This window comes from Anoplolepis gracilipes, chromosome 8 (genome assembly GCF_047496725.1).
Source record: "Anoplolepis gracilipes chromosome 8, ASM4749672v1, whole genome shotgun sequence".
Lineage (NCBI taxonomy): Eukaryota > Metazoa > Arthropoda > Insecta > Hymenoptera > Formicidae > Anoplolepis > Anoplolepis gracilipes.
In genome coordinates this window covers 2725001-2747729 of record NC_132977.1, presented here as the reverse complement: position 1 = coordinate 2747729, position 22729 = coordinate 2725001, and the positions used below count along the sequence as shown (strand labels likewise).

General features: G+C 27.7%; 2 protein-coding genes across 12 annotated transcripts in view; one reads left to right on the top strand and one right to left on the bottom strand.

Annotated features, from left to right (window-relative positions):
• The window catches only part of Klc (kinesin light chain), a 29083-nt gene extending 12193 nt beyond the window's left edge, over positions 1–16890 (bottom strand). For 2 of the 8 annotated variants that reach the window (XM_072897283.1, XM_072897276.1), the window contains exons 1-4: positions 11711–12243; positions 3268–3634; positions 1902–2067; positions 816–1531 (exon numbers count right to left, since the gene is read on the bottom strand). In XM_072897283.1, the coding sequence (XP_072753384.1) occupies positions 816–1531; positions 1902–2067; positions 3268–3634; positions 11711–11754 (1293 nt within the window). In that variant the 5' untranslated portion in view covers positions 11755–12243. Of the gene's footprint in view, positions 1–815; positions 1532–1901; positions 2068–3267; positions 3635–4285; positions 4390–11710; positions 12248–13154; positions 13215–16289 lie in introns of those variants that run through there. The other 6 variants (XM_072897279.1, XM_072897278.1, XM_072897280.1 and 3 more) reach the window with 6 other exon arrangements.
• Positions 16891–17089: 199 nt separating this feature from the next.
• Positions 17090–22729, top strand: part of Clc-c (chloride channel protein 3) — a 6819-nt gene continuing 1179 nt past the window's right edge. The window contains exons 1-10 of one of the 4 annotated variants that reach the window (XM_072897273.1): positions 17090–17271; positions 18022–18134; positions 18541–18718; positions 19957–20300; positions 20387–20548; positions 20612–20899; positions 21066–21248; positions 21343–21557; positions 21779–22339; positions 22452–22729. The exon at positions 22452–22729 is cut by the window's right edge and continues 100 nt beyond it. In XM_072897273.1, coding sequence (XP_072753374.1) covers positions 18036–18134; positions 18541–18718; positions 19957–20300; positions 20387–20548; positions 20612–20899; positions 21066–21248; positions 21343–21557; positions 21779–22339; positions 22452–22729 — 2308 coding nt within the window. In that variant the 5' untranslated portion in view covers positions 17090–17271; positions 18022–18035. Of the gene's footprint in view, positions 17272–18021; positions 18135–18540; positions 18719–18942; positions 19103–19950; positions 20301–20386; positions 20549–20611; positions 20900–21065; positions 21249–21342; positions 21558–21778; positions 22340–22451 lie in introns of those variants that run through there. The other 3 variants (XM_072897272.1, XM_072897275.1, XM_072897274.1) reach the window with 3 other exon arrangements.

The window sequence follows — 22729 nt, the reverse complement described above, 5'->3', positions numbered from 1 at the left end:
TGTATTTTCTTGTAAAATATAAATTTTATTACAATAAATTTTGATATTTATCGGCTATTATATTAAAGAAAAAATATTAATAATTATTTAAAAATGTGTTTATGTTATTTTGTGTTAATAAACTTGACACTTTGATGCATATTGTGAATATTTTTCTATTAAATATTTCAATCTTTATATTAAAAATTTATGGTTCTAATTTATAATAAGTAATCTCTTTCTCTCTTTGCTTCCAAATATACAGATAAGAGATATATGTTATTTTTTTCATCTCTCCTGTATTACAATAGTTTAAAAAAGACCAGTCCATGTAAGAGTATTTTATTATATTCTATCATCTTATTTTATCATCTTATTTTATCAGATATTTTATCATCGTTTTCTAGGGATATTAACTTTTTAATTCGAGTAACGTTCGTAGGTAAATAGCGACATAAACATTGCTATTCAAAATATATTTTTGTCACAACTTCTCTCTGTATATCAATATTTTCTCTTATATCTATCTATTTAAAATTATTGAAGATATGTATGCAAAGAAGTTTTCAGAAGTTTCTTATTTATTACTTAAAAATTCTAAATTATGCACTATAATTATTATTGTATGAATATGAAAGGAAAATCATTTTGAAGGATATTTTAATGAATAAATTATAAGTAAAACTATTTTCTTTCTTTTTTTATTTAATTATAGAAACTTTTATTAACTAAGTTTTAGGAACGTTTTTTTCTGGAAAGACTAAAAAATTGAGCCCTTGTTTGCAGCTTTGACGACACTATACAGTACTAATTCACATAGTGCGTTCTCATAGTACCTGCCAGATCGGCTTGTTGTCGCCGTCGATGGCGCCGAATTCTCTCTCGTGTGCTCTGGTGAGCACCTGTTTGTACAGCACCTCGGCGTCCTTGTATTTTCCTTGCTTCAGGTAACAAGATGCTAGATTATTTTTTGTTTTAGCGACATTCGGATCGTCCGGACCTAACTTGGCCTCGTAGATCTCGAGTGCCCGCTGATAATAGCGCTCCACCTCCTCGTACTTGCCCTGATTTTGACACAACAGCGCCAGATTGTTCAGCTGCTTCGCGACATCTGGATGATCGCGACCCAGCACCTTCTCACGGATCTCCAGCGCTCGCTTGCACAGGGGTTCGGCCTCTTTGTACTTCCCTCGTTTTCCGTACAGCACCGCCAGATTGTTCAGGGTCGCCGCCACCGCGGGATGATTCTCACCCAATGTCTTCTCCCGAATCGCCAACGCATCGTTTAGAAGATTCGCCGCTTCCTTGTATTTATTCTGATCCCGATACACCAGAGCGAGAATGTTCAGCATGGTCGCCACGTCTGGGTGATCGTGACCGGAAGTCTTCTCCAGGTCTTCCAACGCTTGTTTGCACAAAGGAACTGCCACTTCATAACGGCCTTGACTCGCATACTGAATCACTAAATTGTGCAATGTGCGCAGACGGGCTGGTATCTCATAGCCGGCATTTACTTGTTGGGCAAACTGCGACGGTGGAGTCGGAGATATGGCTGAAAAAACAAAAATTTTTATTGAAAAATAAAATAAAATGTTTTGCATTTAACTCTTAATTTTCAGTAAAAGAACTGTAATAATAAAAAAATTAATTGGTTTTATTACATAATTGATCTATTATTTTTTATATTTATTATGTAATAATAACTTTCTATATTTAATAATTTTATATATTTATTATTATTATTATTATTATTATATATTATTTATTATATATTATTATTATTATGTATTTATAATTATTGCTCTAAAAATTACTTGCTCCTGTTTTTTATATTTATTATTAATTTTTCACAAAAACATGGAATTATTATTGGAAAATACTTTTTTAAAAGTTTTACTTTAAATCTGGAGAGATTCACTTACATTTGCTATTTCGATCATCCGCGTCATCATCCGGAAAGAGATCTACCACAGGATCGTCCTTCGGTCGATCCTTAGCGTTTTCATCTTCTGTAGACGGATCCGGATCATACTGTCGCATACTGGCCATGAAGTCTAAGTGCCTCTTTTCTTCTTCCAACTGAGCAACCTGCAAAATACATATAATTAAAAAAATATAACAGACTTTCTAGTTAAAATGATGAGCAAATCGTCTGGTAGAAAAATGTCAAAATGCAATCACTCTTAAAAATGCAATTACTTTTTATGAAAACTACATAAAATTATAGGCCGCAGCAGTTTATTTAAAATTCAAGTTATCCATATAATAGATAAATACTTTCTCTCGTAATTTTGTTTGATTGCGTTATCTTATTATTTATCACATAATCGTTATAAATGATAATTCGTCTTCTTTGTCTATCATTTTTGAACTGTTTTTTTTAGCAATACGAATTAAATATCTAATTCAAATTTCCCACTTCTAAAAATTCCATAATATAACCGATTAAAATAATCAAACTGTTTAGATTCATAAAAATTTTATTATTAAGAGAAAATATTCTTTTTCTTTATTTTCTGCCATCTGTATAATCTAATTTTAAAAGATATGGAAAAATAGAATTGAAAGCAAATTGAACATTTAATTTAACATAAAGTTTTCAAACATGTGTATAACTCTTTTTAAATATTAAAGTGGCATTTATCACAAAAATTTCATAATTTCCTAAAATTGATATTTATATAATTATAATTAGCAGTAGCTAATATATAATAAAAAGTAGCAGAAAATTCTCTTTTGTAGATAGAATTTTACAAAAAAAGTTAATATGAAAAAATAAAATTAATTCATTATTTTGCATTAGATTAGTGGAAAAAGTTTATTGTTTTTGTTAAGTTTTTCTAAATAAAGTTATTAATTTATAATTAATGAACAGAGATAATGCAACGATTCGGAATAAAATGTAAGCCTTGATAAATTACATTTCCAGAAAAAAATCACAGATAAAAAAATATATCAAATAGTGTTCCTATTGTGATTAATAAAAATTACTTTGAAACTATAGAATGTTTCGCGAGAAAACCGACAAATTTCAGTATTTATTCAGTTCAGTCAAAAGTAACATTGTGCGTAATATACATTTAAAAAAAGATTCTCTTACAATAAGAGACTAATTTTCAATTCTGAATATATAGAGTGTCTACTCAAAATTTTTTTTTAAAATTTCCGAAGTCCCAATAAAATACTATGAGATATATTTCTTAATTTTTCCAGGTACAAAAAAAAATCCTTAAGAATTCCAACCTTTCAGGGATTAGTTATAATAAATTAAAAGTGATATATACTTACAGCTTGTTCGCTCGCTTGCAACTTCTGCTGAGTACCAGCAAGTTCATCCCTCAACCAGGCGTTCTCCTGGCACAACCTCTTCACTTGTGTCCGCAGCTTTTGTTTTTCCGCCTCCACCATTTGCAGGTGGCTTGCCAGCGCCTGCATTACCTGCGCCTCGCCTAGGCCCAGGTCGATCATTTCGATGATCTTCGACAACAGACTAGCCTTGTCCCGGGCAGCTGGTGCATCTTGAGACTGCAAGCCCTGTAGCAACCCACCGTGCTCGACTCGAAGAGCTTCCAGGCCTTGAGCGACTGTTCGTGCACCGGCCACGATTTCCTCCTGCGTCATCGCCGTCATTCTGCCTATGTTTTCGATTTTTTTACTGAAAATAAGAGCAGAAGTTAATTTATACTTGCAAGACAAAAAATTTTTATTTTATATCCTATTATTAATTTTTAATATTTATATTTTACAATAAGTAGAGAACATATATAAGTGGCTCAGATGACAAATGATGATACAAATTCACTCAAACTTGAGTTATCAGAAGATTTCAGGTGCAAGCAATTTCATCAACCAAAATTACACTGAATTCTTTTGGTTTCAAAATCAATCAAATTACATAGTTAAATCATTTCTATGTACATTTATGATAAAAGCAAAAGTATTATTTCTCAAACTTTTGTTTTTTGGATTTATACCACTTATATAAACTGCTAAGCACATTTGTAAAAAATTGTAAATCAAATATATTCGCCCTTATACATACACATTTAGACCACCCTGTAATATATAAAATCAGAAATTTTTAAATAGCACAGTTTTATTTTTTTTTTTTTTTTACTAATATGGCTGACAAGAGCCAAAGCGCTTCCGGGGTTTGTCGAGGACATTGGATACCGAAGTACTGTCTGCTCCGAAAACTCCGATAACAGAACACAGACATTAATGATAAGTCGAGCACGTGATCGACAACACTTGATCGAAAAATTGTCGACAAAAGGATGAGGATGAGGAGACAGAGAAAACTTACCCCATGTCTTCAGGGCGGTATTAGAGCTGTCTACGTGCTGGTCTCTGACATGCGGGTCTCGCCGAGTCAATATTTCGACGTCGGCGCATTGCGATAAAGCGGCGCTGCATACAGGACGATTCACGAGGAGATATACTTCGACATATTAATTTGTCATCCTCATAGCTTTACATCATTATATCATTATACACGAAAGAGAGAGAGTGAGAGAGAGAGAGAGAGAAATTTTGATTTCTAAATTTTATATTTTATTATAAAATTATTTATTATATATATATATATATTATAAAATATATAATTTTCTACACATACATTTAAAATTTAAAATTAATTTAACTTTTGTTTGTTTTGACAATTTTAATTTATAAAATTTGCCTTTGATTTATTTTTATTTATTTTGATCTACTTATTTTCTTTTAATTTCTGATTTTTTAATTTTTCTTTTTTTTTTAAATTTTTCACCTCATTCTATTTTCTATTATTCGTAATATTTTATCCTATAATTAATTAAATCTATAACAATTTTATACCGTCATATAAATATATATATTTTATATAATTTTTTGTTATAGAATTATATATATATATATATATATATATATAATTATATAAAATATATATATTTATATGACGGTATAAAATTGTTATAGATTTAATTAATTATAGGATAAAATATTACGAATAATAGAAAATAGAATGAGGTGAAAAATTTAAAAAAAAAAAAAAAAATTAAAAAATCAGAAATTAAAAGAAAATAAGTAGATCAAAATAAATAAAAATAAATCAAAGGCAAATTTTATAAATTAAAATTGTCAAAACAAACAAAAGTTAAATTAATTTTAAATTTTAAATGTATGTGTAGAAAATTATGCGAAATAAACAGAATAGAATAGCTAATCATAAAAATAAAAAAAAATAGTTATATATATAATCACTATCTTTCCACACATTAATCTGTAACTCTGTATAATTATTATTTTACTTTGTATTAAAATTACTCAAAATTACTTAATTTTTTTTACTTGCTTACTTAAACCTGCCAATTTAAATAAATATTAATAAACATTAATAAAAATGTGTAGACCAGTATAATATGAACATAAACACAACACAAATTCTACTCATAAAGTTATAAAAAAACAATACTTATAATTTCTTTTCTATTTTTTTTATATTTTAAATAAAATATACCCAAAATAAAAAAAAAAGCAGATAAAATAAAAATATTTAAGAAAATGTATCCAACAGAGAGAGAAAAACCAAGTTAATATAGTAAAAAGATGAATGGTTGTGTAAAAGAAAAAAAAACTATTTCAAGGGAAAAAAACAACTATATAATCCTCAAAAATTACTTAAAAATATATTAATATAATAATTTAAAATGATTCAAAACTCAAAACTACTATTGTTCAAAATCGCTCTCGTATTTATTGAAAACCTTTTATTGTAAATCTCTTCAAAATTCCAAGATTTAGATTCTTGTAAATTGTAGCATCAAGAAATTGCATTGTGTTAATGTAAGAATTTAAACATTAAATATTTAATTTCTTTTAAATTTAATAGCATTATAACACAATTATATTAGTCTTGTAAAAAATTGTTTATAACATCTGTTAAAAATATATTTTCATATTACACCATCTTTTTTGTAAATCGACCTGTAGAGGTGCAGCATTGGAAATTCGATAATGAAGAAGAACGATCAACGTTGCTACTGTGTAATCAATAGGAGTCGGTGAAGAGAGGTCATCTTCCTTTTTTCGGGGATTTGTTATAAATCTAGTCTATAAGTCGCGACTATACAATCAAAAAATGAATTTCCCACGATGTTATGTTTTTTAGATAATTATAAATTTCTATTAGTATCGATCAACGTCACCACTGCAAAACTAAGTAACCAGCCAGTAGTTTTTTCTGATTCGCGAAGTTTCCATAGTTTTATTCCAAATGAAAATTAACCTATGCTGGCAATATAAAAATATAAAAAATGTTGCGATTGAATCTATTCAATTCCATACATGATAGATTCCCATACATGCTTTGAGTTCTTGATCTAAATCAAGTTTTTAGGCACTCAAGATAAACCTTGACCTCATCCAACAACTGAGTATCATGAACCTTCACAACAAGATTACTTGTCCAATTCTGGTATTTCCATCATTCAATAGTTTTCAATCTCTGACGAGTAATGATCTTGATCTTGAAGGAACAATGTTACATCGACTAATCTAATTGTAAGTAATTCGTACTGGATTTAGCCTCGAATTAATCGCCCATTCACTATATAAACCGTGATATAAATTAATAAATATATAGAAAAAATCCTGATTCGAAGTCTTATTGTTGAGCAATTATCGTGATAATGAACTTCGGAAGATACAAGGAAAGAGAAACGGGAAGCCATGAAGGGAAAAAGATGAATCCTTGACATATTTCTACACGATTATTTCCTATTCTGAAAAATTATCATCTATTTTTCATACTTTAGACTTACATATTTTATTTATTATACACATATTATATACACATTTATACTAAATTATATAAATAAAATATAAATAAATGTAATGTATTTATATAACATAAAATTCATAAAATTATATATATATATATATATAATTTTATGAATTTTATATAAATACATTAATTTATTTATTTATATAACTTAGTATAAATATATTATGAATATATAAGTATAAAGTATGAAAAATAGAAGATAATTTTTCAGAATAGGAAATAATCGTGTAGAAATATGTCAAGGATTCATCCTTTTCCCTTCATGGCTTCTTGTTTCTCTTTCCTTGTATCTTCCGAAATTCATTATCACGATAATACAGTACAAATAACCCCATAAGTTCCTATAAAATTTTTTTTATAATGAATTTCTATGGAGATATTTATGTCTAAAGTTTAAATTTGAAAATCATTTTTCTTAAATAACTTTTGTATTTCTTTGTAGATCTTAATAATGTAGGACATTTTTATTAAATAAAGATCTTTAAAATAGTGTGATAGATTTTTTGATATCATCTCGGAGAGCCAAAATCGAATAACCTGTAAGTCTTTAACTTACAAAATTTTAAAGCCGGCGTTTTTATTTTTAAATTATATTTTTATATTTTTCACATCTTTCTCTAAGAAAAAAGTATTCTTGTTTCATTTCGTTAAAACTGTTTTCAAGAAAAACGCATTTGATCGATAGAAAGTAAACCATTATTCATAATAATTGAATAATAATTTTCAAAATAATACAAAATTACATTGTGTATTAAAGAGAGAACAATTACTTGAAAAAATTATTTATCATTGTGAACAAATAAGAAATGATCCTGGGATATTATCGCAGTTGCAGCAGTCATCAATTCGCCGTGCATGGGAATGCGTCAGAGTCGGTAGAAGTCATTTCAAACATTTTTTTTAATTTGGCTAAATTCGTTATCTTTTAAATAAATTTTAATACACAATGTAATTTTGTATTATTCTGAAAATCATTATTCAATTATTACGAATAAAGGTTTACTTTCTATCAATCAAATGCGTTTTTATTGAAAACAATTTTTACGAAATAAAACAAAAATATCTTTTTCTTAAAGAAAGATGTGAAGAATCTAAAAACATAATTTAAAAATAAAAACGCTCACCGACTTTAAAGTTTTGTAAGTTAAAAGACTTACAGATGATCCCATTTTGGCTTTTCGAGATGATATCAAAAAATCTATTACACTATTTTAAAGACCTTCACTTAATAATAAAAAAAGTTCTTATACATTATTAAGATCTACAAAGTAATATAAAAGTTAATTAAGAAAAATAATTCTCACATTTAAACTTTAGAGACAAATATCTCAATAGAAATGCATTATAGAAAAAAATTTTATAGGGTATAAGAACTTATAGAGTTATTTTTACCTGCTCCAGATGCCCACGAGAGATTGCCCACCTTTCCCAGGACACCTTGTATATGTATATTCACTACAAAGTATTCAGTAATGCACATATAATGCACATCAACTAATAATTGCTTAAGTCAATACAGTTTTTTCAACATAAGATTTGTAGTAAATATCAAGTACTAAAAAAATGACCTAGCAAATAATCACTTTTTTATTAATATCATATTAAATATATTTTAATATAGCTATTTAATGGTGTCTAACATCATAACAAAACTTTTAATAACATTTTAATCAAATGAAAAAAACAAATAAAATAACACTGAAATAAAATTAAACTATAATTTTCGTACAATGCTATTAATATGTTGCTATTAATATCTGTTTAGTCACAGAAAGACATTTGATAAAATATTAATATTATTATTAATATTCTTTAATCAAAATTAAACAAAAACATTTTAAATAAAATTTCAAATAAACATTTTTTACTAATAATTTTCATTGCTTTCTAGTAGTATAATATCCATCGGTATCGAATTACCGAATATGCCTATAGACGAATTAATTTTTAACAAAAACAGAAAATTAACAGATTGAGAACCAGAGAAAAGTTGACATTTTTTTTAAGAAATCTCAGATAATTAAGAAAAATGTAGATAAATCGTAAAAATTCCTGACATTTCTCTTGACAATTTCCGATTTTTTAGATTTCCTGATCGATAAATTTTAAATAAAGTTTGTTGAATTTAACATATTTTATAAATAAAAAGCTATTTATAGTTTGTTAGTATTATATTAGTATGTAATTTTTCAGATCTACATTGTCGGTAATTGATTAATAAGATAAATAAAAAAATAATAGAAATACTTGCAATTTCTTTTTTGCAACTATCTAAAAAATTAATTAATTAAAAACTTTTTTAACAAAAAGTCAATATATATAATTTTTTTTAAAGAAATATTAGTAAACTATTAAAAGTAGGAGTAATCTAGAGGTAAAAATGTAAATCTTTAAAACACAAGAATTTAATAATTAAAAAGTTATCATGAGGTTATATTTTTTCATTCTTCTACAAAACAAAAATAAAAAAACTTAAGAAAAAGAAAAATATATGAAAAAATTACTTAAATTACTTAATGTATATCTATTAAATACATATATGCATCTATTATAAAATAAAAAATTGTTAATCTTTTCTAGAATAGTGAAAAAAGAAATTGTTTGATCAACCTAATAAATGCTTAATTTAAACTAATGTAACAATATGTATAATTAAATAAATTTATCTCTAAAATCTGCATATTATATAAATTTATCTATATATATCGTGCCTTATTGTCAAAACTGCAATCAAAGTTTTGATAAAAAAAGAAGTGAATTGTATCAAAAGTGATAAGGACATTGTGTGTTTACATAAGTACGCAATAGACTGAGAATTTCGATTCTATTATACATCAAGAAGAAAAAATGAAGAGTCATTTAAGTTCTCATGTTAGACTTGAAAAAATATTAAACAGAACTAAATGGTTTTCATAAGATTAAAAACCATATATATATATATATATATATATATATATACACGCGCGCGCGCGCGCGCGCGCACCACACACACACACACACATTTTCTATTTATATTTTATTTTTTTGTTACAAACTAAAATTTTATATTACAATCAATATTAATATACAATTCTAGTTTATAACAAAAAATAAAATTTCAGATAAATATGTTAACATTTTCCAGCAATACATATAACTGTTAATATAATATTACATATTTATATCAATATGATGTCTTAAAAAATTTTAGAGAAGTACATAAAATCATAATTTTTTAAGGATTTTTAAGGATTTTTTAATTGATATTGTTGGAAATATAATAAAAACTTAAATTTCAACCATAAGTAAAATTTTCACTTACATATGTTGTATTTGTAAAAAAAAGATCCGTACAATACAATGTTGTTCAATTAATATTTTGTACAATCTATTTCTTGTAATCTTAAAAAAAAAAATAAAAGCTCACTTGAATTAAATTGTTGAGAAAATCAAGTTTAAAATTACAATAAATCTTCGTACGTTTAATAGAAATCCATACAATATGTAAAATCGATTTATTCTAATCAATATATTAATACAAAAGCTTAGATAAGCTATAATTAGTAATGCTATATCAGAGTGCTATATCTATTCATATCTTGTAAAAAAATTTCCATAAAATTCTAGGGAAATTCCCTGATCATTAAAGTATTTTTATTCAAAAATTCCAAAATAATATTTTTGAGATTGTTTGATGCAATATTTTAAATTAAAATTATTTATTTTATGCATTTTCTAATACTTTCCATTCATACAAAAGAAAAATACAGAGACAATTAAGTTTCAATTGCTAAATTTGTAAATGTACTAAAAAAAAATAAATAGCTTTCGTAAAATAAAATATTTCTCACTTGTAATGTTTCTATTCTTTATTACTAAAAATTACAATAAAGAATATATATTACATATTTTTTAAGATATTTAATATATAAAAAAGAGATAGATACATATTTTTATAATTTAAAAAATATTGTATTTCTAAAATCATTAACACAAGTTGGCTTATCGGCTTATCGGATTGTCGACTGCTTACAAAAATTATTAAAGAGATAATTTTTTTTTTAATTCCTCGAGTTCCAATGAAATTTTATGAAAAATTCCTTGATTTTTTAAGTACAAAAGAAATCTTTGAAAATTCCAGGCTTTCAATGCTTTTTCCAGAAAGTAAGCACATCCTGTACATGTTAATATAAGAAACATTCTCCAACATTCGATCGCACACACGAAAATTGCGTGTATCTACATCTCGTTCTGAATATATAAGCGCAATAATGTCGCAGCGCCACAATGCGAACTACCGATCGATGCTTGCATCCGACGTCAATAACAGTAGTACAATTCCTAGGTCTGGTACATATATATCACAATCGAATATGGAATATAGATAAGAGTTATCCTCGAATCCAATCAAATCAGACCTATACAGGTTTTAATAGTTTTCTCTGTTAAATCTGTCCGCCGTTCTCTCCTCCCCCCCCCCCCCCCAATCACCATATTCCCGTTATACATATATAGTTATACATTTTCAATTATAACTATTTTATCAATCCCATATTAGTCCTAATTAATAAGTATAAGTCTGTTTCAGAGAGAGAGAGAGAGAAAGATAAAAAAAATATATAAAATAGAAATATCATTAAATTGGACAGAGCTATTAATTATACAGAATTTGTTGGAAAATCTCTTGCTAATATTATATAGTTATATAAATGTAAAAATATATAGATTTAATAGAAAAACAATTACTAACTTATAGGAGCCTGTAAAACTGCTACTTCACATACAAATTGCACTTTATTAATATAATTTCACAAAAGTTCAAATACATATTATTTTTTATCATTTTAAAAATGTGTATTAACGAGGAAATTGTGAAGAAATTATTGGAGAAAGAATTACGATAAGGAACATCTTATGTGCTCTACTCACATTCTATAGGCGTTGAGCGTTTTTGACATATCCGTTCTACCCATCGATAACGGTGAACTCTGCCGCACCTACTATTAACTTGACACCATATTACGTATCGATGTACACAATGATCCTCTTTTTCTCTTATGGACGTATATTGCGATACAAAAAGTCACTTAATTATCGGTATAAAAATATTGATATAGTATACAAATATATCCATATATATATATATATATAAATATATGTATGTGTACAAATGAGAAGGGATATACATATATACCCTGTCTGTTTGTATGTATGGTATGTATGTGAGTGTATATGTGTGTTGTGTGTAATTTCAATCGCTACGGGAACCGCAACGCGCGAATTCGCGTTCAGTCTCTCACTGAAGGCTGAAGGCTTGCCTTAACTTACCCCCCCCGTATAATCGAACCTATCCCTACTCCAAGAAGGGTGCATTGCTATCAGTGGGGGTGGAAAGTGCGCAACGCCTGCGCCATGATATCTTTCTATAATTCCTATAAAATTTGCGCTGGAGAATTGGACAAATAAGATAGATATACAAATCATAATGTTCTTATGTAGAACTATACGATTGATTTGTGAATTAATACATTCATATATTGATATATATATATATATATATATATATATATATATATATAGCATATTCAAATCAAAATCTGTGAAAACAAACATCATCTTTTATTTGATATATTCTTATACTCTTGAATTATATTATTCATTATTGATTTTATTAAATTTGAAATTTTATTAAATAATTAATATTTTAATCGTTAATTAATTTTATTAAATATCTAATGTTTTTAATTGTATCCAAATTAAAGTTCTAGGCTTTCAGACATGTTTAATTAGATGTGTACATAAGTTTAATTTAAAGAAACCAAATTTTGTATATATATATATATATATATATATATATATATATATATATATATATAATTTATTAAAATAATAATACTTAATATAAAAAAAATAAAATATACATATAACAATCTATTTTTTGTAAGAATATATATATTAGCTTTATTATTTATTAATAGTAAATATAATAAAATAAATATCACACCAATTAAAAATAACAAATTGGATGAAAAAGAAATAAGAAATAGTTTTAAAAAAATTATGCATTATACTTATAAAATAAAAATAAAAACTCTCATATTTATATACAATTTAATAATACTTTTAATAAATTATATATAAAATTTTTAAAATTTTTTCTCAAAAATGCAAAACAAAATAAGTATTATATAACATACTTATCGAAATCCTCGCGCAGGAAGTTTTATGTGATTTATTTTTGCAATGGCAAGATAGTAAAAAATACAGCTGTAACTGACATTTGATGATTCATGACATGACTACACACCACAGTATAAAACATTACTATTACTAGTACACTGTAACAAATATATTATCTATATAAGCTACTTACATGGATTTTATATTAGATTCTTATGTATAGTGTAAAATTCTCTCTCTCTCTCTCTCCCTCCCCCCCTCTCTCTGAAACAGACTTATACTTATTAATTAGGACTAATATGGGATTGATAAAATAGTTATAATTGAAAATGTATAACTATATATGTATAACGGGAATATGGCGATTGGGGGGGGGAGGGGAGAGAACGGCGGACAGATTTAACAGAGAAAACTATTAAAACCTGTATAGGTCTGATTTTATTGGATTCGAGAATAACACTCTTATCTATATATGAAATAAAAATAAATGAAATAAAAATAAAATACATAATTCTGATTTTTTTATATTTTTTTAAAAAAGTTTTAATTTAGAAAGTTATGAATATAAATATTATTTTACTAATTGATTGATTAATACACTGTCCAAAGAATTTTTTGTGAGCACCTATGTATTAAACACAAAATAATTTTTGCTACAATTATCACTGTGTGCATATGCGTATGTGTGTGTATAAGTAAACGCAAAATAGCTTTTACTATTGCATTGTCAGTCAGCTGAGTTACATATATGTAGGTTTTGATAAGTTAATGTAACCAAAGTAGTATTTTCGATCAATTTAACGTCATTTTGTTATAAATTACGATTTTTCCAAGAACTCTGTCACATATTGTTTTCATAAAATAGAATGTTTAACCTTTAATTTGAGCCATAATAAATTCTTCTATCACGTCAAGTTACCTAATTTAACTACTCACAATCAGAGATGGTAAAAAATGTAGCTTTTTGCATCTTTATAATCTTAATTTTCTCAAAATCCTGATGATATTTTAACAAATTTAAATTTAGCATCCAAATTTAAAACAAATTTTTCTTAAATTTTAATTAAATAAAAAAGTTATAATTATAAAAAACTTAGCGCTATTAAATTTCAAAATGAAAAAATACATTAATTTAAGCGTATTGTTTAGTTTATTAGCGCTGAGTTTTTGAATTAAAGGAGAGAGTCCAAAAATTTAATTCAACATATTAAATGTAACACACCATTAGTTTTGACATAAATTTTAAAAATAATTTGTAAATTTAAAAATAATTTTAAATATATTGTTTTTACGATTATTCGTTTTCGAGAAATTGACATTTTAGAAAAATCACGGAAATAAAAAATAACCCGTCAGCACGGAATAAGAGTTAATTTTTAATTTAATATATTAATTTTTTATTTTTATATTTTTATATTAATTTTGGATTTTTAATTTTTTTTGTTAATTTTGTGTTTTTTGTATTACCTTTTTTTTATTAACTTTTTTTTTATAAACTTTTCAGAATATTAAAACAATTATTTTGCACAACTACTTTTTGGTTAAAATATTTTTTATAAGTTTTTATTTTTAGTGTAATTGTTTTATGTCACTATTTTTGTAGGATTAAAATAAAACTAATAGGGGCATATATATATATGCCCCTATTAGTTTTATTTTAATCCTACAAAAATAGTGACATAAAAACAATCGCACTAAAAATAAATGTGTATATATATATATATATATATATATATTTAATATCATAAAAATTTAATATCATATTTCTGAAAAAATATTTCATAGGCAGATAAGTTTAATTTTTACTTATGAGAAGATTACATCAAAATCATTTAAAAATTTCTAAGTAGCAATTCTTATTCTTTTAGGGTTCTTTAAAACCGTTATTATTTTATACACACACACACACACACACATATGTGTATAAAATAATAACGGTTTTAAAGAATCCTAAAAGAATAAGAACTGCTACTTAGAAATTTTAAAATGATTTTGATGTAATCTTCTCATAAGTAAAAATTAAACTTACCTGCCTATGAAATATTTTTTCAGAAATATGATATTAAATTTTTTAGCAGAGATATTTTATACCATTTTACTGTACAAAATAAGATATGTATATACATTTTAATAAGATATCAAATAAGATATTCTGTTATAAAATACATAAATTTTAATATAATCAAAATGTGATAATTCATTAAGTAATTAAAATAATTAAATTACAATAGGACAAATTCAATCAAAATGCAAAATAACAATCTAACAGACATGATCCGATTCCAAATAGTTAAATATACAGCACGTCAGAGCAATTTCTTCTACTTTGCAATCTTTTTTAGCCTAATATAAATTGATAAGTCTATTATATGTATTTAAAATAAGTTCTGCAAAGAATAGTAAAATCTTATGTCAAGCTTTAATTTAATGCAACTTGATACTCAAATCTTTTGCTTTTTAAATTCATGTGTCTATCGCAGACTAAAAATGATAATCTTGCAAATGTTAAAAAAAACTCTTACATAAACTCTTGAATTTAAACGATATGTTACTCAAGTCTGTAATTGTTTCTTAAATTGATGCATATTAAAATCAAATTAAATATATACAACCTACAGAATTGAAAATAATTAGACTATTCCTTTAAAATAACATTTCACGCTATTTATTGACAAACATCATTCCTTTTTTAAAAAAAAACTAAATCTAACCTATTAACTTAAAATTAAAATTTCATTGATCTATGATCCAATATTATATATTTGTTTTGGTGTAATAAGTCTTAATCTTTCTGATGAGATTGTTCTTACAAAGGTTTATATATATTTGTGTATCATATATATATAGATAAAAATATTTAATATTATATAATTTTTATATATAAATATATATATAATAAAAATTATATAACTTTATAAATAATTTGTACATATTATAATGTATATATAAAAATTTCTCGAGTTAAAATATATTCTCGAATTACAAGCATATGAGAATAAACTTTACCATCAGTTAATAAGATTTATTTTTCGATATCATAGTCACGCAAAAAAATTCTTATTTGACAATCAGTACAAGACTCACTTTTTCCTAGCAATGTGTAAAATTATATAAGTTGATAATCATTTATTTATTTATTTACATATTGAAAGAAACACTCTTCACACTTGTGTGGGAACATGTATTATATTTTTTAATAACAGTTTCAATACAAAACAATTCATCAGTATAATCAAATCGCATGATATATCACGTCAACCGCTTTATACCAGGTAATTACACATGTGATGTATACAAATTGTACAATAAAATAACAATCTATACTCACTCTTGCGAATGGTCCATGCAAGATTACTACCGCCTTGCTTCAATGTAGCATCCCACCGGCACGTGGATCGGGGAGATTGCTAGAATATCTTAGAGAAATCCTTGGAATATATATATATCTTGTCTTTTAGAGGAGTCCTGCGAAGGAGAGCCTTGTCGAAAGAGACCGGTCTCTCTCTCTCTCTCTCTTTATTGTTGACCGCCAGACGTGCTCGCGGAAACAAAGACTCAATTTTCGACACAGAACCAATAGCAAAGTGTTACAATTTTGGAAAAGATTATTTTCAAACGCGAGAAAAATACGGCAATGTTCAAGCGAAATCTCGTTCTCCGAAAACCGTTCTCGGCACAACGACGGACAAAAATGGCGAGTCTTAATCAGCGAATGTCAATATATCCTGCAAGGGGGAAACTCTTAAAGCGAGAACATCACAATCACTGGTTGACGCGAAGACGCGCGAAGACGAGAGAAATCGGACGGAATGTCAGCGAGAGAAAACGCAGCGTGTCAAGGAATCGCACCGTGTAAAATTATTGTGCGCGATAAATCTCTCAGCCGATCATAAAATCGCGACTGGAGCGACTCCATTAGGTGCGGCGCACGCAACCAACTGGGCTGATATTCACGAAGCGACTAGCGAATCTTAGGCCGGTATTCATAATCCGATCTTACATGTACATACACACATACATACAAATGTAACATACGGAATCTCATAATTCCCCTATCGAAAACTTTCTATCGATTAGCCAATCGGCTTATTTGACAATCTAGCTGTTTCCGCATTTACTCGCGCATCGCGCGACTCTTTATCTACTTTTGATTCTGTGGCGAAGGTGTACGTAGGTGATAGCGGAATTATAGTTGGATGAAGTTGTATTATCGCCAACCTGTCAAATTATTCTGGAACGGTGAAATTTGCGTCATGGCATGGTGATCAGTGCTTACAGATGAAACGCGAGGACAGTTTTTCTTAAAAATGGTAAGTTGGCAGATTATTCTGGGTACTTGCTACTTCGGATAAGCTGCAAAGGTAACCTCACGTAAAGGGACGGAAAATTACGTGCTCGTAAAAAAGAGAGGAAAATTTCGAAATACGAACAAGTTTGAATTTTCGTTGCGTAATCGCGCAATTTTCTGACTCGTTCTGTGAGAAAAATTCGCAGTGTTTGCATATTTTTTTACAAGCAGAGAGAAACTTGTCATATGGTAGCATGTCGTGCTGTGTTTTATTTTTTTTTTTTTTTTTTTTTTTTCTTTTTGGTTGCGTTTGATTCAAAAGCATTTTGTGCGTGTAACTTTGGTTTGTCAACGCTGTCAATTTGGCACGTGTTTAATCGGTGTTTTTAACAAATTTCTTTTGCACAAGAAGATGCAAGTCACGATAATCGACGTATATATAGAGATAAAGATGATATTTTTATAATAGATTCATGTCATCTGCGGCTATGTAGTACATTTGTATAATCTATAACAGATAATGTCATCTCTTTAATTCTGTATATGTCCCACGTCACAAATTTGCTATTCTAATTATATCCTATAGCATCCATTTGCAGGATTAAAGGAGATTATAGCAAAGCTGATTAAATGGTATACCAACAGTGTACCGTGATAAAATCGTTTAATATTACACATGGCATTACAACTTTCAATGTTCTCTCGCATGGATTCTTAATAACACTATATCTATAGGTAAAGGTAAAATAATATCTTACATTTGTAAAATTAGATTGTCACAATGCCATGGAGAAGTTTCCACTGAAGGGCACAGCGTTCTTGAACTCTACAATCCCTCACTCAAATGCAAATGCTGTTACAACATATCATTCGGTTGATGCAAAGGTATGTTATTAATTTCAAGCTGCATCTCCTTGTCTTATATTATTTGGCTAATATTTAGGCTTACATCAATATTTTATGAAACTTACACCAATGTTTTTTTATGATGTGTGTAATGTATCTGTGTAAATATTATTTTATTTTTTTAATAATCTCACACATCTTACATATATTCCTCATACATATAATGTTGCATGTTAAAAGTTGTCAAAAAATGAAGTAAAATAAATATATTTGATATTTAATTTTTTAAATAGAAATTTTGTTTATAAAGTAGCTTTCTCATTTTGTATTAAAATTAAATTATAGCAACAGAGAATGTTGTTAATGTGTGACAATGTTGTAAAAAAAAATATATAAGGTTTTTGTCAAAACTATAACATACTAATAAACTGCATATAATTTCCAGAATATAAAGTATAGTGATACCAGTAATACAGAAGATGTACGATTACGAACTGGAAGACGCGAGACAAATTTAAGCAGCGATGACGACATGCTAGATATCAATCATCATCACATGTCTCATCATTCGGAGAACAACATGTTATCGGATTGTGTTCGTATTGATGACGCATCCTCTCACAGTAAGTTGTTTTGTTAGAAGTTATTTTATTAATGTTGCAAGCATATGTTATGCATTTGTTCCTGAACGGGTATTAGGTGAAGTATTTTTTTTTTATTTTTAGCAAATGTTATATAAAGAAACATACAGGAAATTTTACAATATTAGGCACAAATCTCTTTTCGTAATTTTATCATATCCAATTTAATAGTCTTGTAAATTCTATTGGTTCAATATACATCCTAGCTTGAAAAATATCATCATACGTTATCACTTCCTGTTGAAGAAACTTGAGGAATGTCTGTTGATCTACCCATCTGATCTGCCGATGTCTATCCCTGAGTGATACCAGTTAGACAAATTGAACCAAATTTCTTAGTATTCACGGCATATAGTGGCAAAATGTGTAAGTTAGCACAAATAATGCCAATATATTTCACTAATTAATAAAAATATATAAAGAGATACAAACACAAAGATATATATATATATATATATAATTGTGATATACAAATAGATATATCACTCCTGTGTGTTAATCTGTTGTGTGTTATATCAAACAAAATTATTTCTTTGATAGAGACTTTATATAATTTTATTAAGAATGAGCTAGTTTTATATACACAAATTTACTATTTCTTTGAATATAATAATGTATACACGCACTTATTTTCTAAGTAAGAATGATACTAAAATAAAATCTATATTTCTAATTGTCTTGGAAAAAATATTTTGAATAAGTCCATTATAATTTATCTCATTTATATATATTTTTACATGTATACAAAATAATACATAAAATAAAAAAGAGGAATATTTATATCGTTGACTTAAATTTTAATGTAGAAATTTATATTGTTAAACTTTTAATGTAAATCTTACTACATTTAATGTGTAAATAAAATATATATTCATTATTTTTAATATTTATTATTGTAAATAAAATGTGATATATAAGTATTCTAAAAGTATGTTTCTCTTATTATTTTAGTATTTTGTCAGTTTAATATATATATATATATATATATATATATATATATATATATATATTAAATTTTATAAAAGATTTATTGTTACTACTGGAAAAATATTTGCAACTCTGCAATTTTTAAAACAGTTTAACTATTCACGGAATGATTAAATATTTATATGCAACAGATAAAAATATTAAAGATGTTGCAATTCTTAAAAGTCCATTACCCGCGAAATATTTTATTTATTCTCATCACGAAATTTTCTAATTTATTTTGTTAGTTTCAGTTGACTCCGATGACATACCCGGCATCGGGCAGTATGATGATTTTCATACTATCGATTGGCAACGGGACATCGCACGAGATCGAATGCGACATCGTTACATCGTGAAGAAGAAACACGATTCCATCTGGGGTCTGATAAAGGGAGCTCACGATGCATGGTCCGGATGGCTGTGCGTGTTACTAGTCGGACTTTTTACGGGTGTGGCAGCTGGTGTTATAGATATTGGCGCTTCCTGGATGACAGATCTGAAATTCGGTATCTGTCCTCAAGCTTTCTGGTTAAATAAAGAGCAATGTTGTTGGAGTTATAACGAAACTACATTCGACGGCGGAAATTGCTCACAGGTTAGCTGTGCGATTCCCCAGTGGTAAATTTTTTTCTCGATCCGCTTTATTAATCATATATGTATACGTGTGTAATATTTTTACAGTGGTGGACGTGGCCCGAGGTATTCAATCAATCAAAAGAAGGTGCAGGACCTTATACAATTTCATATTTGTTTTATACAGCATGGGCTCTTCTATTTGCGGCGCTTTCCGCATCTTTAGTACGAATGTTTGCACCATACGCTTGTGGTTCTGGAATACCTGAGGTAAATCTATTATTCTCAAATTGCTTTGTTTTTTTTAGATGTATTTTAAATTACAATTTTCAGATAAAAACGATTTTGAGTGGCTTTATTATCCGTGGATATTTGGGTAAATGGACACTGATTATTAAATCAGTAGGTCTGATTCTTTCTGTATCGGCGGGCTTAAGTTTAGGAAAAGAAGGCCCTATGGTGCATATTGCATGTTGTATAGGAAATATATTTTCTTATCTATTTCCAAAGTATGGTAGGAATGAAGCGAAGAAGAGAGAAATCTTGTCTGCCGCTGCCGCGGCAGGAGTTTCCGTCGCTTTTGGAGCCCCGATTGGCGGCGTTCTATTTAGCTTAGAAGAGGTATTATTTGATAAATTAAGCAACAATTCTATCAAAATGATCTCAATCTTTTGCTAATTGTAAGACTAAGGATTATTTTAGCAAGATTCTATAATTGATTACTTTAAATTTTTTATTTATGTTACGTGTTTAGACAAAATAGGTATATATTTATATTTTGTTTCAGGTCAGCTATTATTTTCCACTAAAAACTTTATGGCGATCGTTCTTCTGTGCTTTAATAGCTGCTTTCGTACTACGTTCCATAAATCCATTTGGAAATGAACATTCAGTATTGTTTTACGTAGAATATAATAAACCTTGGATATTTTTTGAATTAATTCCTTTCGTTATACTCGGTATAATTGGGGTAAGTAAATTTCTTACACATTTATTACAAACTATTTAAAATTTTGTAAAAGACAGTACACAAAGACAAATTTAAAAACAAATTTTCTCAATAGGGTATAATAGCGACATTATTTATCAAGGCAAATTTATATTGGTGTCGATATCGTAAAACCTCAAAATTGGGGCAATATCCCGTAACTGAAGTGTTGATCGTAACAGTTGTAACGGCAGTAATTGGTTATCCTAATCCGTATACGAGGATGAGTACCAGTCAACTCATTTACTTGTTGTTCAGCCAATGTGGAGTATCGAATGCGGATATGTTATGGTTAGTGATTAAAAAGAAATAACATTTTGTGCATTTTGAAGATAAAAAAAATATTAATTACTGATTAATTAAGATTGATGCTTATTTATATATTTTACGGCGTAATATAAGCATGTACATATACATATATATATATATATATATATATATATATATATATATGTATATATATATATATGACGAATGTTGAGATACAAATAGAAAACTTTTCTGTCTAATAGTGACTACAATAGAAACTTTACCGCCGTGAAATCCGCAATTGAGATTGCTGCAGCTGGGCCGGGAGTCTACAAAGCTATCTGGCTACTTGTACTGGCACTGATAATGAAACTCATTATGACGATATTCACATTCGGCATGAAAGTACCATGTGGTTTGTTTATTCCATCCCTATGTCTTGGAGCGATAATGGGTCGTATTGTGGGTATAGGAATGGAACAGCTTGCGTACAATTATCCTCACATATGGATGTTCAGTGAGGAATGTTCTATGGGTGTCGATTGTATTACACCCGGATTGTACGCAATGGTCGGAGCCGCTGCTGTTCTTGGAGGTGTGACCAGAATGACTGTCTCTTTAGTCGTTATTATGTTTGAATTAACCGGCGGTGTGCGGTACATTGTACCTTTAATGGCCGCTGCCATGGCAAGTAAATGGGTCGGCGATGCACTTGGAAAACAAGGTATCTATGATGCTCATATCGGTTTAAATGGATACCCATTTCTGGATAGCAAAGACGAATTTCAACATACTACCCTGGCGGCAGACGTTATGCAACCCAAGTAAGCTAAATAACACAAATGTGCTTTCATATATTTTACATATATATATATATATATATATATATATATATATATATACTTATTTATCTATTTATTTATATTCTGTTTACAGACGAAACGAAGCTCTTCATGTCCTTACTCAAGACTCAATGACAGTTGAAGATGTAGAGAACTTGCTTAAGGAAACTGAGCATAATGGCTTTCCTGTAATAGTTTCTAAGGAATCTCAATATCTCGTTGGTTTTGTTTTACGACGAGATCTCAATCTTGCCATTGCTAATGCCAAGAGAATGATCGAGGACATTAGCAGGCAGTCATTAGTTATTTTTACTAACGGAAATAATGTCCAAAGTCATTCGCCTCCGCCTTTAAAGTTAAAGAAAATCTTAG